Source organism: Aulonocara sp. 'chitande type north' Nkhata Bay, linkage group LG5 (genome assembly GCF_057382095.1).
Source record: "Aulonocara sp. 'chitande type north' Nkhata Bay isolate Kocher_YH1m ecotype deep benthic linkage group LG5, A_spYH_male_GT1.1, whole genome shotgun sequence".
Taxonomy (NCBI): domain Eukaryota; kingdom Metazoa; phylum Chordata; class Actinopteri; order Cichliformes; family Cichlidae; genus Aulonocara; species Aulonocara sp. 'chitande type north' Nkhata Bay.
In genome coordinates this window covers 4147060-4169247 of record NC_141348.1, presented here as the reverse complement: position 1 = coordinate 4169247, position 22188 = coordinate 4147060, and the positions used below count along the sequence as shown (strand labels likewise).

The following is a 22188-nucleotide window of genomic DNA, read 5'->3' as shown; positions in this document are numbered from 1 at the left end:
GTTACAAATGTTGAGACCCCCACCCTAAAACATCCTCTGGGGAATTTCCACTCAGTGGGGGAGAGGTCTCCTACAATCTACTCCTACAATCAGCCTTTATTATAGTGAGGGCAGTGTCAGTGTCTCTACAACAGTTCTACATTATATTTTAACACATTTCTAAACTCTAAATCAGCTAAATATTCTACAGTGTTTATTTTTCTTCTCATTCAGAACTTCAAGCTGCAGTTTGTCATCGTAACCTTAAATCCACCCTGAAGAAGAAGTTCCAGTGTGTGTTTGAGGGCATCGCTAAAGCAGGAAACCCAACCCTTCTGAATCAGATCTACACAGAGCTCTACATCACAGAGGGAGGGACTGCAGAGGTCAATGATGAACATGAGGTCAGACAGATTGAAACAGCATCCAGGAAACCAGACAGACCAGAAACAACCATCAGACAAGAAGACATCTTTAAAGCCTCACCTGGAAGAGATGAACCAATCAGAACAGTGCTGACAAAGGGAGTGGCTGGCATTGGGAAAACAGTCTTAACACAGAAATACAGCCTGGACTGGGCTGAAGACAAAGCCAACCAGGACATCCAGTTCATATTTCCATTCACTTTCAGAGAGCTGAATGTGCTGAAAGAGGAAAAGTTCAGCTTGGTGGGACTTGTTCATCACTTCTTTATTGAAACCAAAGAAGCAGGAATCTGCAGCTTTGAGGACTTCCAGGTTGTGTTCATCTTTGATGGTCTGGATGAGTGTCGACTTCCTCTGGACTTTCACAAAACTACAATCCTAACTGACCCTAGAAAGTCCACCTCAGTGGATGTGCTGCTGATAAACCTCATCAGGGGGAAACTGCTTCCCTCTGCTCGCCTCTGGATAACCACACAACCAGCAGCAGCCAATCAGATCCCTCCTGACTGTGTTGGCATGGTGACAGAGGTCAGAGGGTTCACTGACCCACAGAAGGAAGAGTACTTCAGGAAGAGATTCAGAGATGAGGAGCAGGCTAGCAGGATCACATCATGTGCCACATCCCAGTCTTCTGCTGGATCACTGCTACAGTTCTGGAGGATGTGCTGGAAACCAGAGAGGGAGGACAGCTGCCCAAGACCCTGACTGAGATGTACATCCACTTCCTGGTGGTTCAGGCCAAAGTGAAGAAGGTCAAGTATGATGGAGGAGCTGAGACAGATCCACACTGGAGTCCAGAGAGCAGGAAGATGATGGAGTCTCTGGGAAAACTGGCTTTTGATCAGCTGCAGAAAGGAAACCTGATCTTCTATGAATCAGACCTGACAGAGTGTGGCATCGATATCAGAGCAGCCTCAGTGTACTCAGGAGTGTTCACACAGATCTTTAAAGAGGAGAGAGGACTGTACCAGGACAAGGTGTTCTGCTTCATCCATCTGAGTGTTCAGGAGTTTCTGGCTGCTCTTCATGTCCATCTGACCTTCATCAACTCTGGACTCAATCTGCTGGAACAACAACAAACAACCTCCAAGAAATCTAAATTATTTAACAAACCAAAACTTCAATCTCTCCACCAGAGTGCTGTGAACAAGGCCTTGCAGAGTCCAAATGGACACCTGGACTTGTTCCTCCGCTTCCTCCTGGGTCTTTCACTGCAGACCAATCAGACTCTCCTACGAGGTCTGCTGACACAGACAGGAAGTAGCTCACAGACCAATAAGAAAACAGTTCAGCACATCAAGAAGAAGCTCAGTGAGAATCTGTCTGCAGAGAAAAGCATCAATCTGCTCCACTGTCTGAATGAACTGAATGATCGTTCTCTAGTGGAGGAGATCCAACAGTCCCTGAGATCAGGACGTCTTTCTACAGGTAAACTGTCTCCTGCTCAGTGGTCAGCTCTGACCTTCATCTTACTGTCATCAGAAGAAGATCTGGATGTGTTTGACCTGACGAAATACTCTGCTTCAGAGGAGGCTCTTCTGAGGCTGCTGCCAGTGGTCAAAGCCTCCACCAAAGCTCTGTGAGTACATTTGTACTCATGTTTATTTTTAAAATTTAAACGTGGTCATAGATTTCTTCCATGACAGATCCATGTCCTAAAACCATGAGCCAGCGTAGTTGTATAGTATAAAAGAAAAAAGGAGAACTTTTGACCACAATATTGTAACTTGAATGAACTTTTGATACAGCCTTTAAACATAAAAATTATGAACAGAATCGGTGACAAAGGGCAGCCCTGGTGGAGCCCATCACCCACCGGACTTATTACTATCCAACTTATTGCCGGCTATGCCAACCAAGCTCTTGCAATGGTTGTAAAAGGATCGAATGGCCCGTAGCAATGGCCATAAAATGTTTTTCAGTTTTATTATTTTCAGTCACATGTTTTTGATTATTAACTGAATATTTTAAAATTCAGGCTTTTTATGTTATACAAAACATCATATTTTCTTATGTCTTGTATTGATTCTGAAGGAATAGTTTTCATCAGTATCGCAGATACCAGCCTGAATTTTACTTTGTATTGGATCAGAGAGGAAATCAGTGGCATCACACATCACTTACAGCAACTTCAGTACCACTTCATTTTAATAAACTGGGGGGAGGTGCACCAAGATTCAGTATGAGATAAAGAATTATTTTTAACTGTAAGGTTGGAGAAATCTGTTGTTGGAAATTGGAAGAACAGGTCATCTTAAAAATCACTGCCTTGTAGTTTTATTCAGGCCCCTTCAATCTGTGATCGCTGTTGATTTGCATTGTAAATGCTGCTATTACAAACGTCACAAATATTAGTGTATGTGTGTGTTATTGGGTAATAAACCAAAGGAACAGAATCTACCAGCACCTCACTGATTTCTGCTTAAAAACAACAAAAAAAGTAATAAAGCTCTGATTTGTTTGGTTGATCTTCTCTTCCTTCCCGCTTGATTTCAGACTGAGTGGTTGTAACTTGTCAGACGGAAGCTGTGAAGCTTTGTCCTCAGACCTGAGCTCCCAGTCCTCCCGTCTGACAGAGCTGGATCTGGGTAAAAACAACCTGCAGGATTCAGGAGTGAAGCTTCTGTCTGCTGGGATGAAGACTCAATACTGCAAACTGGAAACGCTGAGGTCAGATCAAGCAATATCAATTTTTTTTTTCATCAACATCATTTAATCAATTTCATTTGGAAAAAATTAACATTGCGTGTATGTTTTTTGTTTTTTTTTTAATGAATCCATGCAAGTCACAGTAAACTGCCACATTTGTCTTTGTAACATGAGGCAATAAGGATTCCAGCATGTCCTGGAAACATACATGCCAACACTCCCGATATTTCCAGGAGAATCCTGAATTTCAGTGCCCCTCCCGAAAATCTCCCGGAGCCAACATTCTCCCGTATTTCTCCTGATTTTCCACCCGGAAAACAAAATAGAAAAACCATATCCCAGAATTCATAGCGCGGCCCAGCCAATTCCAGTTTCCAACAATGGCTGCAGCTACTTAGTTTTAATATTGCTCTTATTACTCTTTCTGGGTCACAAAATAAACTTTTAACATATTTTCAGGCAAGAATGTCGCTGGGTAAACTTCAAATATCTGAGCCGGTGAGAACAGCAAACCCCCGCGGACTTTTGCTACTCAGGTTAAACATGATGTATAAGTCACTTAGATAACTTAAAAATGTTATTGTTTGGCTTTTTTCACTGTTTTATGTGTTTGAGTAAATTGGTTTGGCTGAGATTAAAGTTATTAGATTAGATTAAATAAAACTTTATTAATCCCTCAGGAGAATTCCTCTGGGGTTTTCACACACCTGAATAAATGTCAAATAGAAAACTGACAGAAGTGTGAGATGGTCGAGAATTTACGCCAACGTCCGGTTATATTTTAGATAGCAAGGAGCAGACGGCTGAGTGCCAGTCCACCGAGAGAGCTCGTGACGTAATTCTGCCCGTCCAATTTCACAGTCACTCACTTCCAGCCTACCCGGCTTTCCGAGAACACGGCCCACTTAGACCGCGAAGGCTGGGTCCTCAGGTGGATGCAGCCTGTGAATTTGGACACCCCCGCTGTTTCCGGCCAGACAATATTAACAGTGACATTTAGCTTTTTTTTTTTTTTCTTTTCGATAAATAAACACTGTAAAATTCAAGTTTTTTGTATTGTGTAGTGTTGTAGTGTTGAAATATTGTAAATGTAGTAGCTCCTCATGGCACCATGAATATACTTTAACACAAGTGTTTCATATTTTCTTGTCATCATTTTTTCAGACTGAGGGGTTGTAACCTGTCAGACAGAAGCTGTGAAGCTCTGTCCTCAGTCCTGAGCTCCCAGTCCTCCCTTCTGACAGAGCTGGATCTGGGTAACAACAACCTGCAGGATTCAGGAGTGAAGCTTCTGTCTGCTGGGATGCAGAGTCAATACTGCAAACTGGAAACGCTGAGGTCAGATCAAGCAATATCGATTATTTTTTTCATCAATTAACATCATTTAATCAATTTCATTTGGAAAAAATTAACATTGTGTGTATATGTTTTTTTTTTTTTAAATGAATCCATTCAAGTCACAGTAAACTACCACATTTGTCTTTTGTAACATGAGGCAACAAGGATTCCACCGTGTCATGAAACAGTGTTGAAATATTGTAAATTTAGTAGCTCCTCATGGCACCATGAATATACTTTAACACAAGTGTTTCATATCTTCTTGTCATCATTTTTTCAGACTGAGTGGTTGTAACCTGTCAGACAGAAGCTGTGAAACGCTGTCCTCAGTGGTGAGCTCCCAGTCCTCCCGTCTGACAGAGTTGGACCTGGTTAACAACAACTTGCAGGATTCAGGACTAAAGCTTCTGTCTGCTGGAATGAAGAGTCAATGCTGCAAATTGGAAACGCTGAGGTCAGATCAAGCAATATCAATTTTTTTTTCATCAATTAACATCATTTAATCAATTTCATTTGGAAAAAATTAACATTGTGTGTATGTTTTTTTTTTTTTTAATGAATCCATGCAAGTCACAGTAAACTCCCACATTTGACTTTTGTAACGTGAGGCAATAAGGATTCCAGCATGTTCTGAAACAGTGTTGAAATATTGTAAATGTAGTAGCTCCTCATGGCACCATGAATATACTTTAACACAAGTGTTTCATGTCTTCTTGTCATCATTCTTTCAGACTGAGTGGCTGTAACCTGTCAGACAGAAGCTGTGAAGCTCTGTCCTCAGTCCTGAGCTCCCAGTCCTCCAGTCTGACAGAGTTGGACCTGGGTAACAACAACCTGCAGGATTCAGGAGTGAAGCTTCTGTTTTCTGCAGTGGAAAGTCCAAAGTGTACACTTGGAATTCTCAGGTCAGGATTCAGTCTTTTCTGATGATGATTTTAAAACCTGAGTCAGGTCGATAAATGGCTTACTCATTTACAACAGACATGATTTGTTAAATCACCTTATATATGTGTGCTTAAGTTCTGTGCTGCTCTGATTTATTGCCCGTGCTGTCTTTCAGTTCAGCTTTGTCGAGTCTCTGGTAGGATTTCTTTTACATGACCTGTGTAAAAACAAAACAGTAAACACATTAAGCTGAAGTAAGATGCACAATTTGAAAAATGGGGCACAAAATATGTTGCTGCTTTCTGGAAAGTGAGTCTAAGAAGACCCAATGGAGAAAGTGAAGAGAAAACTCAATGATTAAGAAGAAGAAAAATGGCAGAGGCAGTTTCTCTTGGACTACCTGCAGATGGGACGAGACTCTAGAAACAGGGACGATTGGAGAAAATGTAAAGAGGCCATATGATAAACCAGGAGATGAATACGCTGGTATTCTGGGGATAGTGGGAGTGAGAGGGAGAGATGCCAGTAAATGATTTCCAGGATAAATTTCAGAGAATCAGAGCTAAGAAACCAAAGCAAGTGGGGAACTACAAACATGTGGACAGACTCATAATTAGCCCAAAGACACATTAAAGCAATCATTATAGGTTTAGAAACAGGGATGGATATGGAGGAGCTTAGCATGAATTTGCATTGAGGGAAAAATAGCAACGAGCATCAGAGGAAACAGTTAGGAAAACTAAAAGGATGTCTTGGCAGGAATACTGCAGTACTTTAGGAAGAACTACACCAGTTCAGAATGTGTGGAGTACAGTAAAGAACATGAATGCAGACAGGAAACAACAGCAGTTGTTGTAAAGTAAATTCAAACTCCTTCATTAAATGCAGCTGGTTGAGTTGAAAACAATGGAGAATGATTGTGTTAAACTGTTTATTCTCTATAGAAACGGAGCAGAAGGAGTGCATGCAGAGCTGGACGTGGGCTGTATATACATGCGTGTATCTGTGTTGTCTGTGAGCAGAGGAAACAAAGCGCTTTTGATTCTCCCACAATGAAATATAAATGTAGTTTACATAACACCTGTTACACAGTTACAACAATAATGATGCTGTTAGCTTCAACAACAACTCCTCTCGACACACATTAACAGGCCATGCAATAAACTAATATCCACAAAGGTCCTGACAGGTAATAAACCTGTTATTACTTACAGTGGCTTCATAAACGCACTGATGGAAATGTCCAGTGTATCATAAGCCAGCCAGTCCTGTTACTGCAATTCACTTCTTCACCAGAAAGTGTCACCATCAGCCTTCAACAGCAGTTTCCAGTATTAATAGTGTTAATGAGCTACAGGTAGTATGGATGGGAAAATGTAGAGTTGCTGGGCAAACAACCTGATCAAATCCACAGTGGGAATAATTGAAGTGATGACGGCAGATGTGAGAGAACAAAAATGAATCATATTGAAATGTTAAATCAGGAAAATCCTGGAGAGGAGGATAGTTCTAATGTAATGTTTGAATTCAAAGCAGCTCTTAAATGCGTGAAATGACTTCACCTGGGGAGGATCAGGTGTGTTACATCATGATGAAGCAGTTAGAGGAGGCTCTGCTGCTCTTCTATAATAGAATATATCAGGAAGCTGGAAAGAACTGTGAAAGCAGGGAAAGACCCCACTAAGACCACAGGTTACAGGCCTACAGCTCTAACACCTCATCCAGGGAAAGTCATGGAAAGATTGACAGTGGACAGACTGATGTATGTGACGCAAAGAAGGCAGCTGTTTGCAGCTTCTCAGCAGGGGGAGGAACACCATGGACCCAGCAGTCAGTTAGAGTCAGAGATGAGGAAAGCTCAGTGCATTAAGAGATGAGGTGTGGTTTGTATCAGCCAACTTAAATGATGGAAATGAACGAGCTGTTCCTGGTTAATATTCTGTTTGCTAACAGTACCACAGACCCAGGCCTAATCTGTCATATGTTAACACGTCCAACATCTCCTCATTTATTGGTGGATAATCCACTAACATGTTTTAATTCACAAGTTCATGTGATTTCTGTGTGCTGATAACATCCAGTCTGTTCTGTGTGGAAATAAAATAATGAAACCAGACGAGGTCGTTTCTGAAGAAGTTGTGGTGGGATTGTTGCTCCTGCCGGACTCGGTCTGTGGCTCGCTGCTGCTGATGCAAAGTTGGAGGTAAACAGGTCGGCTAAAAAAGCTGAAGGGAGATGGCTCATAACAAGTGACCGCCACTTTATTAGGTCACAGGTGAACTGTACCTGAGACAGTGGGCACCGTGTACCTAATAAAGTGTCAGCCATGGTAAATGTGTTTCCAAGAGGAGAAAACCAGCTGGCAGCAAAGGCAGGCAGGTGTCCTTTCCACCTAAACAGGAGATATAAAGATGATGAAGGCCACAGTTTGTATTTCATTCAGTACAGTGATGTAGTGATCTAGGATCAGTCCAATCATCAGCAGTTTGAGCCACGTATGGATTAAAGTGTATTTGTGAAAATGTTGGACGGTTCCTTTATCAGTGTGTAACAGTGTGTGTGTGAGAGCCATGTAATGTCCATGTGTGCATGCTGACTGTGCTGCTCTGACCCCCCTCCTCCTTTCAGGGTGGAGCCTGCTGGAGTCCGATGGTTGAGACCAGGTCTGAGGAAGTGTAAGTGTGTTTTTAATGGGATTCATGAAAACAAAGCAGCACACATTCAACCATCTTCATCATGTCAGGAGTCATCATCAAAGTGTCAATCAATGAACAGATGATGGATCAATAACTGCAGCTGGATTGTGTTTGTTCTCTCCATCAGATTCCTGTCAACTCACAATCGACACAAACACAGTGCACACAAAGCTCCAACTGTCTGACAACAACAGGAAGGTGACACATGTGTGGGAGGTTCAGTCATATCCTGATCATCCAGACAGATTTGATGTTTATCAGCTGCTGTGTAGAAATGGTCTGACTGGTCGCTGTTACTGGGAGGTCGAGTGGAGAGGAGACGTTTATATATCAGTGAGTTACAGAAGCATCAGAAGGAAAGGAGACAGTTATGACTGTGTGTTTGGATTCAATGATCAGTCCTGGAGTCTGTACTGTGATTATGATGGTCCTCAGTCTGTCAGGCACAATGAGAGATCAACATCCATCTCCTCCTCCTCCTCCTCCTCCTCCTCCTCTGTCTCTAACAGAGCAGCAGTGTATGTGGACTGTCCTGCTGGCACTCTGTCCTTCTACAGAGTCTCCTCTGACACTCTGATCCACCTCCACACTCAACACCACATTCACTCAAACTCTTTATCCTGGGTTTAGAGTCTGGACTCCTGGTTCCTCAGTGTCCCTGTGCTGAGTGGAGTGTAAAGAGTGTCTCCTGTTACAGAAACACTCTGACTGTTGAACAGATAGTTCAGTCTGTACATGTCTGTCTCTTTCACTCACAAACACGTTTTCAGATTCATGGATTCAATCAGTTGATGTTTGAAACTCTTCTAAATGATTCCTTGTAAACTTCTTCCTCTTCAGTCCCAAACAAACAGGAAGTGATGTCACATGTGTTCCTGTCCACACAGCAGAATGAGTCTATTGCTGACAGTGATGTACAAACAGAGTGAGCATTTCTGAGGCCCAAAATAAACTGAGTAGTTCACTGAATGAACAATGGACTGTGAGCTCAGTTCCTTCATCATTAGTATGGATTATATATGTATATGTATTATATTAGTATCATATATATCAGGTGCTGCTGCTTTCAGTCATTGTGCAAATGTGCTGTTTGTAAGGTTGTAAAGCTGCAGTCAGCTGAGACTGAAGAAGTCACCTGATCAGCGAGCAAACGTTTCTGAAAACGTCCAGATGAACAGAATCAACCTTTTGGGATCAGCCAGCAATGCAGCATCATTGTTGTTCAGCTTCAGAGGTTTGCAGGAATGAACTGATGACCAGAAACAGCTGCAAAGTCCAAGAAAATACCAGCTGGAGTTCAGCTGCATTTGAAGAAGTCAAAGAAAACTATGTTAGAGGATCTATCACAGCAGCTGAAGCCAAAGTCCAACACTGGATACCAGCTGAGCCTGTGCTGAGTGTAGTGTTACAGGAAAAGGGCAGAAACACTGGTAGCTCCCAGTGATGCTGACTGGGGCACAGAGCTGAATGATGCAGCATCAGGACACTGTTTCAGTCTGACTGACAGAGAAACCTGTAGCTGTATCTACATGTGAGGCAGAGGCCACACAAGCAGCTTTCTATGTTTCACAGTGACTGAGATCTTCAGTGGGGGTGGACATGCTGTCACCACGGTAACAGCACCGTCCATCCACAGGTGAGGGGAGGAGCAAAAAGAGGGACTTTGACCATTTTATACTAAAAACACTCAACTAATGTTTCTAATATGAAACAAATAAGCCCACATTAATGTGAGCGTTTATTAAATAATAATAATGATGATTTCCTCCTGATCTCATTTCCACAGCAGAGAAAACTGTTGTGTATATTGAGGTGGAGGGTGTGGTCTGTGGCTCAGGTGTAGAGTGAGGGTGGGGTGCACCACAGCAGCATGCTGGGACTGCTGAGGGTGGAGGAGGGAGTGATGATGACATCAGAGCTGCAGCACAGAGACCAGTGAACACACAGTCTGTTCATCTTTGCATAGATACAATATACAGCACAATATTGAATGACAGACACGCTGTGGGAGCTTCCACAGATACACTGACGTCAGCATCCAGAGTCCTCCTGCTGCTCCCCCCTCAGAGCCCCGTGATCAGCACCAACACATTCAGTTAGATGACAGAGTCCAGCTGCAGCTAGAATCAGCTCCCCTCTGTGAACAACAGCACAGCGTCAGTGTTTCACACTCAGTGAAAGGAGGAAACAGCAGAAGAACACCATGTGTGCTACGTTTCCCAGGACACACTACAAACTGCACAAATACAGAGCAGCACGTGGAAGGACCTGGAGCTGCATTTACAGAGCTGCAGACAGCGTGATGTCCTGTATGGACAGGTGGAAGGAACCAAGTCCTCAGCTGGAACACTCGTGTTTGTCCACAGACAGGAAACACAGCAGGAAACTTCCTCACAGAAGTGCAGCTCATGGATAACGCACTTCCTGTCAGTCAGAATGAGGCTGCAGCCAAACACAGAAAGGTGTTTTTGTCCAGATGAGCCCAGAGAAGAAACACGAGTGTTCACAGACATCAGAAGCTCAGAGAGGTGAAACATGAGGTTGGAGTCCTCGTCAGCATCCAGAAGAGCTGCTGTGAAACCCTGAGTACTCATGACAGACTCTGATGGCACAAACACATCATGATTCAAACAGAAAGACAAACATGGAGCTCCTGATCCTCCTGCATGAGAACAAGCTGACATGAGCGCTGTGTCTGAGAGTGTCTCCCTGTCACAGTGACAATAACACAGCTGCTGCTCACAGTCATTAAACTGACCTGAGGTCAGCTGTGCTCCTTACATATGAACCATGTGACCTCACATCAGTGCTGTGGATGACTGTAGTCATAGAAGAGTAGAGCTGTAGCAGGTGGTGTGAGGAGGAGGAGGAGGTGGTTTATTCTAGTTAGCGCAGTACTGAAACACTCCAGCAGAGGGCGCTGTTAAGTCCTTATTGTAACACAGTTACTGTGTGCAGTTAGACTTCATACATAATCTGCACTTATTTCCATCAGACATGCTGTCAGTAAATGATTGGTTTCTATACATTTCTAAACACAAAACCTCTTCACACTTCTAACATGCACATTTACACAACTAAATGGCAGTACTGATGAAAAGAAACACATTCAACAAATCCATTTAAACCTTAAAACAAACAAAAGGAAGCATCTCTATGGACTAAGTGTGAGAGCCTGTATGACACACAGGACAGACTGTAAGCTCTGCTGGCTGCACAGCACTTTGTAGCAGTTTTCCAACATGTCCTCCACCCGTGATGTCAGTGGTGGGACCCCAGTCACAGCACTCGGCACCACCTCCTTTAAATGGATTTTATAGCAGTTCCTCCCGTTACTCGGTGCAACGCTTCTTAAATGTGTTTTTGCAGGATAAAACACAGCAGGTGGTGTAGAGAGGACGTCAGCTGACGGAGCAGAGGGAGGCAGACTGTGGATAAATGACAGAGTGAGAGGAGAGCAACCATGACAGAAGCACAGGTGTGGCAGATAGAAGTGGCTTTATAGACACTTATTGTCAGTCCTCGTGCATGCTGTGGAAATAAGTGTCTGTGTCATGAGGTGACATGTGAGCTTATCTTTGGTCAATAAAGCTGAACGACCAGTTTTCACTTTGCTTGTTACGCTTGTTTAGTGACGTCTGGGTTTCTGTGGAGCCCGAATTTTGATGAGTTCTGGTGAAATCATCTGAGATCATCTGAGCATCGGTGAAGAGTCAGCAGAGAAAGTGTGGGACAGAAGTTTGCTTTGGACACATGGACTGAAATCAAAAAGTAACAAACAGGATTTCCAATGGACAGTATGGAGAAGTGAAAGTACACAAAGGCTGTGCTGGAACACGTGTGTTACACTTTTTGACAGCTGAGAACAAAACACAATATTTTGCATCATCTCTGCAGTGTCTCTTCTTTCCTCTGCTGTTGTGCTTTTAGCTCCAAACTGTTTCAAATGGTTTGTCAGCAAGCTGACCTCTGACCTCTGCAGTACTAACTCCTGACCCGTACAAAGAGCGGGCGTTTCTGACCTTTGACCTGCAGCTGTATGTCTCTCAGTCTCAGTTCTTCTCTCCGTCACTGATGGAGCAGGTGTAGTTGCTGCTGACAGTCAGTCGTTTGTTTTCTCAGAGTGAGGCTGAAGTCTGAACTGTTCAGAGCATCAGGTCTCATCAACGTGCGCTGCTGTAACGCCGCTTTGTCCTCTGAGATCACCAGGTATGAAACCTGAGTGCTGACAGAGCAGCATGTTCCCCCTCATTCACCTCCACCACCACAGCCAAGGCATGCTGGGAAACTGAGGACACACAGACGGAGAACTGAAGTGTCTGCTGTGTGTTCATCTCAGAGTCCTCACAGGTGACACATTAGCTCCAGAACACCAAGCCACCAATCCCAGCCTGACAGGGATTCTTCCCATCCAGAGGGAGGATTTAGCTGCACAACAATGAACATTAGTGTGTAGTTTAGAAACACAGACTGTGCCTGCACTGCATCTAGTGAAGAAAACTGTTACTGCGAGAGAACGAGGCTCCTTTAAAGCAGCTGATATTAAGGTTGAAAAATCAACAATAAGCTGATGTAATCAACGTTTCACAAAATGGTCAGCAGCTAAAATCTGGAGCCGTTCTTTGGTGGTAATTAACAGTTTGTTCTTGTTAGCTAATTATGTCATTAAAGGTAGCAGCAGAAGCCTTGTGTTGAAAGCCCATTCACTCACACATTCACACAGTATGTGTGTGTCTGTGTTCAAGGCTGGACTGGGACAAAAAATCGGCCCGGGCATTTTGACTAGAGACCGGCCCACCAGGATAAAGATTGAAAATGTGACGTCATTCAGGGATAAAACCGCAAAGGATTCTGGGAACTTGTGGCAAGAGGTACTAGCGCACGCAGGCTTTCAATTGAACTCAGTTACACAGCGATAAAAAGAAACCCAAAAAATGGCAAGAAGCTGTTGTATTATTAACTTCAATAGCCGGTCGCATGACAGCCACGGGAAGCCGATGGGTAAAGAGATCGTTTTTTTTTATCGGATTACGTCGTTGAAGAGAAATTTTTTAAGCCATGTTTCCGAAGTAAGAGCCGACGGATGGTCTGGATATACCAAATATAACGTCTCAGAACACTCCAGCTCACATGTTAGTCTGCTCCAAGCATTCACACAAAGGTCAGAGTTTTTTAGTAGTTAATACGTCATTTTTCTTAACATAATTGGTGATATAGGTTACAAGCAAGTCTGGCGCTGAACAGAAATTGTCGCGCTATGCTCCTTTATTTATTGTGCATAAATAGTAAATTGTCCTGACACAATATTGTGTTTCGCTTCTGTTATTACCATGGTACATTGACAAAAACATATACTTTTATTCACAGGATAAAACAGTTGTTTTGTATCACTTATTGTCCATTGCGATTACAACATACAATATTATTGTCACTGCTACATTTCTGTAATGCTACTGTAACCGGTTTCTGCTTCATCCCGCTGCAACAGTTCGGCCCAAACAAACTCCTCGACTCTGCGTTGTGTAGTGTTTTTAAAAAGACAAGGAGTCTCTGATCGATCGTTGCCACTTTATTTCCTGAATGGAAACAACGGTGTATTATCAGTGCACAGGCTCGCCATACACCACTCCGCACAGCACACTCTCGTATGGCTACGGCAGACTGGCAGCGATTACTGCAGCAATATTACAATTTCTAATATACAATAAAATAACAGCAACAACAAATTATGTACCTGAATGGAAACAACGGTGTATTATCAGTGCACAGGCTCGCCACACACCACTCCGCACAGCACACTACGGCAGAACATCTCATTAGCATTCCGCTTTAGCATACAGTTTCACACATTACAGTTTTTTACAGACGCTAGGACACATTTCTCAATACTTAGGTCACTTTTGCAAAACTCTTCACACAATTCTCCTAACTGACCCTCAGCTTGGCAAAGCAGTTCATTCCACATTCAAAATGCACTACAACTACCAAAACACTTCATTCAGGTCTCAAATAAAAACATTCCTCCAGAACACTAGCAAAGGTTGACAGCCGACAAACACACTTTGTCACCCACAAAACAATGACCTAAAAAACACTAACAACATGTAGCATTACACAGTGTTTTCCTGTGTAAAACAAGGACACATCTCTGTTTATAATTTCAATATATGTTACTGGAATGAATCAGACATCATGTATTTATGTTTATGTATTTTTATTTTTTTGCACTAAGTAATCCCAAAATACAAGAATTCGTATACACACCATCCACTGATACACATACAATAGTAATGCTAATCTACTCGGTCTTCTCCATTTGGCCACAGGTTCTCATCCACATCACATCTTATGTCATCTAGGGCAACACACCTAGGAAAGAATCTTCTGGCATGCCAGAATTGAAGGAGTTGAAAAATTGAAGGAGTAACAACTGTGTAGATGTTCATCCACAATGAGAATCAGCTGTGGCTGGTTAAACTGCATTGTTAGATTTAAAATATGTTTCAATAAAATATTGCCGTTGGATTTTGCTGTCTTTTCAAGTTTTGCATTGTGTTATTGTTTTGACCATGAGTTTAACAGTTTTGAAAACAGTATGTAAGCACATGCAAAATGTCCTGTCCGTACAAAGCTTTTTGGCAGTTGTTGTGTCTGAGTGAGAAGATGATTCATGAAATTTGAGAGATGTAGTCATTGAATGCATTTTGTGCCAAAACAATGATAACTGGTCCTCAGTTTAGCCCACATAGACTTCTGTTGTGCTCACTGTGTGAGGAGTTTTGCAAACGTGACCTAAGTATTGAGAAATGTGTCCTAGCGTCTGTAAAAAACTGTAATAAACAAATGAAAAGTACATAAAACTGGTGTTGGACATGTGTCCACTAAGCACTTATTACACTCGGTGCTCGTCAGCTAATCAAACATGTTTTATGTGTCTGTACTACTTAGCTATATTGTGTGCGGAACAATACAACTCACCTCTCGTATGGCTACGGCAGACTGGCAGCGATTACTGCAGCCAGCCTCACCTAACCAGCCACACTGAGAGCGGGGGGGGGCGCTGTTTCCCCATTACACTGATATTTGTGGCAAGTGGAATAATACCACAAACACTGTTACACTACCAGAAATTATTTCCACTACTAATTAATTACCGTTGAGCTCAAAGGTCCTATTAATAAACTGTTAATGAATGTGTATTTATGAAGACGATTTGTGAGACTGGTAAACTTATGATACGTACAATAGTCTTTCGTCCTACACGGTGCATTTCAAAGTCCTGCACCCATCCGTCGGTAAACTGTACCTGGGCTTGTTGCAGTGACCTGAAGTTACTAAACTTCATGAGTGTGTGCATTCACTCCAAGAACCGTGTAATTATAAATCTGAGCGTGGTGAAAGTGGGCAGCACACTGACGTCTTTTGTCCCTCTGTGTGCTCGTAAGGGTCTGACCCTTTCACTCCTTTGATTTTTTCCTCGTATCTTTTCTTTGTCTTTTCGTCGAGTCTGTCTTTGTACGGACCGGCATTGTTCTCCTTTTGTTTTGTACATTCCTTTTTTGTGCGGCAAAGAAAAAAAAAGAAGGTATTGGAACCGGAGAATGAACGTTTTGCGGTGCTGCAAATGCTTGCATTTGATGCGGTACTTGGATTGTTTTGCCACGAGTTCCCGGCATGCAATGCGCGAAAATCACGTGATTGCTAAACAAGGGGGAGGGTGCATCCAGCCTCCTCGGCTGTAATTGGTCCAGCCCAGAGTCGATCATGACCAATTGGCCAATCCAACACCTTTCATTATATATACCCTTCCTAAAAATAAAAAATAAATAAAAAGAAATAAAAAAATATCCATCGGCCCATAAAAACAAAAAATCGCCAGCGGCCCACCGGGCAAATGCCCGGTATGCCCGATGGCCAGTCCAGCTATGTCTGTGTTACACTGTGGACATCCCTTCTGTTGGAGCGCCATCTTGTGGCAGGTTTAAGAAATGTTCTTCTTGTAAATCCAAACTGATGCACCTCCATAGCAGACTGTGGAGGCTTTCAGTGACATGAAGACTTGATTTATACTGTCATATTCTCCTGTTACACAAAGCACAGCACGCTGAACATGGATGAACTGAAACTCCCAGCATCTGACTGAGGAAAAGCACAAATCATTCTCACACTGACTCCTGCTTGATTTTAGATTTGCTTTAAAATCCTCACACTTTCATATGAAGCACTAAATGGGCTCCAGACTGTTTATCTCAGCTTCCTGTCAAACACACTGCTGCTCACACCGAGGCTCAGTTTACTCCTCCAGCCTGGCTTAACCTGCTGTCTGTTAAAAACAGTCCCACACTCCTCTGTTTAATCCTTCTGATCAGACTCTTTGATTTTGTATTGTTTTTACCTGAACTTGTGTTTTTGACATGGTTCTGTCTGTGAAATAAAGCTCACACACACACTGCTACAGTCCTTCATACACTTAGAAACGAAGCTGCTCCTTTCCTCAGTGCTGACACATAAAGAAGAGTTGGTTTTATATCCAACACGTCTCTGTTCCAGAAAACAGCTTCAGCAGCCTCTGAGTCTGAACTTGGAGTTGGTTATAAGCCACAGGCCTGTGTGCACAGCAATGAGGAAATATAATGCAGTAAGTGAAACATGGATGTGTGGAACAGATTATCCCAAAGGTTGATTCTGTTCATCTGGACGTTCTCAGTGAAACATTTCGTCTCTCGGTCAGGTGACTCCTTTAGTCTCAGCTGACTGCAGGTTTCCAAACCTTTGTCACTGGATCACTCACTTCATCTCCAACGTGTCCCTGACACAGACAGCTGGAGCCGTTACAGCAAAATCATTGATCATCGTTTTTAGAACATTAGCTGGTGTTGGTGGGCAGGCTAGCAGTGCTAATTGTTAGCACTAGTTCTGCTGCTCTCCCTTTGTCTCTGTTATTGTTGGTCTTTAGTGAACAATATAAAGTGTCTTCATGAGACTGTTGCCTAATGTTCAAATGTAGATAACACCACCTGCACCAACCTGTTACACAGCACAACCCTCTGGTGTAGCTTTGGCTGGAGCACATATTGGCAGCTCCAGTGACATCACCACTCCATGGTGACATCATCTCTACAGACTGTGGCTGTTACATATCCTCACCTGGTAATAATAAGACTGTCCTCAGCTGCACACAGCTCCAAGATGAACAAACTGAAGTAAATACAAATTAGAGTTACGATAGATTGAAATCTTGTAATCAGAGCTAATTCTTAGTGAAACTCTCACAACATCATATCATGATCCTGGGTTAGTGTCTCGGTCTCAGATCACAACATCAGCACAGGCTTGGCTTGGGTGAGGTATTGAGTGGTTCTTGTCCATGACAGCTGCAGGTACAGTGCCATCAGCCATGCTGCACCACATGTCTGCCCAGGAACATTAGTGTGGCTAACCCTAACCCTGCTCGGGAGCAGGTTTACTTTATGTAAACAGGATTAGATCGCGGCCACGCAGGTATGTCCGCGTCATTTATACGAAAGCAACAGCGATATTCCACCACTGTTGCACCATAAATAAATAACATCAATGTAACTAAAGTTAATGCAGCACTTGATCCTTGTATTGATGTCACACAGATACATACAGGTCATTTCCTAAAAAAGGGAAATGTACTATTAACATTCTATTACATGTATGTGATTATTACAGATGTAATTCATATTTCAGAGTAGTAATAGTAAATTACTTCGTGTAATCAAGATGAGAGACCACGGCTATAAAAGCGAAGGTGGATTTGGGAAGCCTGTCGCAGTCATGTCCTGTCCGTATACGCGACCAACCCATTGCGGAAGGTGCAAGATTGATAAGGAGAGTCCTCAGAATTCAGCGTATATTGCGGGACAGACAGGATCCTTTAGCTCAGCGCGACAGTGTGCTCATAGAGAGATATCGATATTCCCGTGAGGGTATTATTCACTTAACCAACTTGTTGACGAGGGGGTGCTGGACCACTACCTGTCTTTTTTTGCTCTGCCCTTTTCTTGGTTGCTGTTATGTTGATGTTAGGTGCAGTGACTCCCAAGCTAGGCGAGTGGCTCCAGCAGATCCCGGGAACAACAGCAGAGATCTCTGTTCAGAAGAGCGCAGTCCTAGGAACAGCTAAGATACTGCGCAGGACCCTCAAGCTCCCATGGCCTCTGGTAGAGGACCCGAGCTTGAAGGATTGACCGCCCACAGGGGCGAGTGGGGAATTTATATATATATATATATATATATATATATATATAGCTGAACACAAAGTGCTTTACACTTGACATGCCAGAAATGATATATTGAACAAGTAAAAAAAAAAAGAAAATAATATAAAATAAAGAAAAAAGTATTGAAAAAAATAAGGTGATAATTTAAATGATATTTAAAATAATAAAATTAGCACAAATATCAAAAACAATAATAAAATAGTATAAAATGATAATTGGAATTACATTTAAAACAATAAAATCATCACATTAGATTAAAACATCAAAATCAGGGTCAGACTGTGTCATAAGCCAAAGTGTAAAGTGGACAATTAAGGGGTCTTTCTATTGTGCTGGGGCAGATTGTTACACTGATTAGGAGCAGCAATAGAGAAGGTCCTGTCCCCTCTGAGCTTTCTCTTGGACCTGGGTACCTCCAGGAGCAGCTTGTCAGCTGACCTGACAGACCTTGGGGGTGAGTAAGGATGCAGAAGCTCAGAGAGGTAAGTTGGGGCAACACCATTTAAAAATTTAAAAACAAACATGCCAATTTTAAAATGAACTCCAAGATATACAGGCAGCCAATGGAGTGAAGCGAGGATGGTAGCTATGTGCTCTCTTTTACGAGTTCTGGTTAAAAGTCGTGCAGCAGCATTTTGGACCAGCTGCAGACGAGAGAGAAGACACCGACTAACTCCAAAATACAGAGCATTACAGTAATCGAAACGAGATGAAATAAAAGCATGGATTACTGTTTAAAAATGCGGCCTGGATAAAATAGCCTTAAATGATAAAAACTGGACTTTACAGTAGCCCTAATTTGAGTGTTCAATTTAAAATCAAATTGGACACTCAAAATACAAAAACACAAATACAAAACACTGGGCCACCCAGGACCATGGCAGTTTCTGAGTGAAGGAGACATGTACAGACTGAACTATCTGTTCAACAGTCAAAGCTTTCTCTAACAGGAGCAGACTCTTTAGACTCTCCACAGAAGACAAACACTGAGGAACCGGGAAACAAGACTGTAAACCCAGGATAAAGAGGTTCAGTGAATGTGGTGTTTAAGGTGTGGAGGTGGATCAGAGTGTCAGAGGAGACTCTGTAGAAGGACAGAGTGCCAGCAGGACAGTCCACATACACTGCTGCTCTGTTAGAGACAGAGGAGGAGGAGGAGGAGGAGGAGGAGGAGGAGGAGATGATGGGTGTTTCACTGTTTTTGTGCCTGACAGAGCAAGGACCATCATCAGAGCAGCTCAAATTCCAGGACTCCTCATTCCATCCAAACACACAGTCATAACTGTCTCCTTTCCTTCTGATTCTTCTGTAACTCACTGATATAAAAACGTCTCCACTCCACTCGACCTCCCAGTAACAGCGACCAGTCAGACCATTTCTACACAGTAACTGAGGGCAATAATCAAATCTGTCTGGATGATCAGGATATGACTGAACCTGATCCACATTTGTCACCTTCCTGTTGTTGTCAGACAGTTGGAGGTTTGTGTGCACTGTGTTTGTGTCGATTGTGAGTTGACAGGAATCTGATGGAGAGAACAAACACAATCCAGCTGCAGTTATTGATCCATCATCTGTTCATTGATTGACACTTTGATGATGACTTCTGACATGATGAAGATGGTTGAATGTGTGCTGCTTTGTTTTCATGAATCCCATTAAAAACACACTTACACTTCCTCAGACCTGGTCTCAACCATCGGACTCCAGCAGGCTCCACCCTGAAAGGAGGAGGGGGGTCAGAGCAGCACAGTCAGCGTGCACACATGGACATTACATGGCTCTCATACACATACTGTTAGACACTGATAAAGGAACAGTCCAATATTTTCACAAGTACACTTCAATTCATGTGTGGATCAAATTGCTGATGGTTTGGGCTGATCCTGGCACTGCCAGTACACCACTATAATGAATGAGATATGACTAATTCACACTCTAAGCTTCATAACCTTTCTATTCCTCTTCTTTTTCTATGAGAGACACCCAGAATGGCTGAATGGCAGAAAGGCTGGACAGTCTGGATTTCCAATGACTCACATTGGACAATAACCTGCCTCAGTCCCACACAGAAGCTCCTCTCAGGCAACATCCTGGCTAAGATCAGAAGCAGATACATAATAGACTCAATATTTTAACAGGGCACAGAAAGGAATTGTCAGTAACACCAGAAGAGTGAGACATCAATTTCTGGTAGACAGAGCAGTCGCCTGAGAGTATAACCTGCGCACCACCTGGATTGACTATTTACTCGCTGCCCACACCTGGCTCCTGAAAGTATTGGAAACCTGGAAGCCTTGAACTATACAAGATGAACTGGACACTAAGAGTCTTCATCAGGAACTCAATGGGAATCTGTCAATCAACACTGGAGACCAACTTCAAGCCAAGCACAAGTCACTGTCATCTGTGTGATCTATCAAGGAAATGTCTTTCCACCACTGTTGTTCTTCCTGGGCCTGAAACCCCTCAATGAGACTATTAACAACACTAGCTACTGAAACAGGAATGTAGCAATCATTAGGTGCATTCTCTACGTGGCTGAAATCAAGTGGTCAGCCAAGAGTGAACGAGAGCTCAATTCACTGACCCACACCACTAGGATGTTCAGCAAAGACATTGGATTGTCATTCAGACTGAAGAAGTTTAGTTGGATGTAACAAAGAGAGGGAAGGTGGTCCTATTTAATGTTATTGTACTACCAGAAGGCAACATTGCAGATACTGAGGACAGATACAAGTACTTAGGAATCTCACAGGCAAATGGGAACCACAACTAAGCTGTTAGGAAATACCAGCACAAAGTCAGGCAAGAGTCAGCTGACTGGGAAAAACAAGATCTCGGTCATCAACACCTGTCCCTCTGCCAGTGATCAGGTACCCTGCTAGGATAATAAGGTGGCCAAAGGACAAGATAGAAGCCACTAGTGATGGGTCCAGCAACACTGACGCACCGGCGCATGTATGAGAGCGAAACCTGTATTGGTGCGTGTGTCACTTTAAGAAAAAGTCATGTGAACGACACAGCTGGATTATCGCTCATTGCCAACACGTCAAACTGTGTTTAAAAGGTACCGCCTCCACATCTGCCAACGGAATGAGTCGCCACCAAAAAACAAAATTGCTCTCGCGAAGAAAAAAAAAATACATATGTCTCTACAACAAAATGGAGCCCAAAAGAAAAAAGAAATGTTTCTGCTGTGTGGGATCATTTCGATCTTGTAACTGCAAATAAGGTAACTGTTTTTCTGTCTTTGTTTCAATGTAATCTATCAGAATAGGAAAAACAGTAAAGTGACTTGCAGTGTAAATTATTTATTTTATTTTATGCAGGTTAAATGTTGCATCTGTTCTGCGGAGCTTTCTTAACAAAAGCACCTCCTCAATGCTTAGGCATTACAGAGCCAAACATGAAAATGAGGAGACAAACACACCGAGAATGAACACGTCGGCCTATATAGACACTGAGCAGCATTATAATATTTTTTTTTTTATTAATATGTGTTTTATTATTTTTCAATCAAGCATCTAGGAAGATTGCTCTGGACCAGGCAGTCCTGAATTTTATTATAAAGGACTGCCAGCCCCTTAGTATTGTGGAGATTGTTGAAGAGAAACATTCCAAAATCAGAGGATCCTTTAACGTACTGGGGGAATAGGAAGACATCTTATCTGGACCTTTTCGACCTGGCTTTACAGTTTTTGTGTACCCCAGCTTCATATGTGCCCTGTGAGCTTGTGTTTTCCAAAGCTGGGGAAATGGTGTCAAAAAACACGCAATAGACTGAATGAAAAAGAATTGGATAAACTCATTTTTCTGAATAGAAATTTATAATAAACTCTGAGTCAATTACATTTAAATGGGTAATATTAGGGTTAGGGTATTAGGGTCACAATACTTTCATTTTAATTTTCACTTAATGTCATTCACAAAATATTTTAAAGATCACTACAATATTTGCAATGTAAA

At 42.6% G+C, this 22188-nt stretch overlaps 1 protein-coding gene and 1 pseudogene across 4 annotated transcripts in view; one reads left to right on the top strand and one right to left on the bottom strand.

The window, feature by feature from the left end:
- The first annotated feature begins 920 nt into the window (after nucleotides 1–920).
- On the top strand, nucleotides 921–9295 carry LOC147329721 (uncharacterized; annotated as a pseudogene). The gene is made up of 7 exons (XR_015128998.1): nucleotides 921–1983; nucleotides 2901–3074; nucleotides 4218–4391; nucleotides 4672–4845; nucleotides 5123–5296; nucleotides 7905–7951; nucleotides 8100–9295. The product of XR_015128998.1 is annotated as an uncharacterized LOC147329721 (transcript).
- An 8987-nt stretch (nucleotides 9296–18282) lies between these two features.
- The window catches only part of LOC147329719 (NLR family CARD domain-containing protein 3-like), a 44768-nt gene continuing 40862 nt past the window's right edge, over nucleotides 18283–22188 (bottom strand). For 2 of the 3 annotated variants that reach the window (XM_086291022.1, XM_086291023.1), the window contains 2 exons: nucleotides 19894–19940; nucleotides 18283–19745 (listed from right to left, as the gene is read on the bottom strand). In XM_086291022.1, the coding sequence (XP_086147148.1) occupies nucleotides 19144–19745; nucleotides 19894–19940 (649 nt within the window). In that variant the 3' untranslated portion in view covers nucleotides 18283–19143. Of the gene's footprint in view, nucleotides 19746–19789; nucleotides 19941–22188 lie in introns of those variants that run through there. The other variant, XM_086291024.1, reaches the window with a different exon arrangement.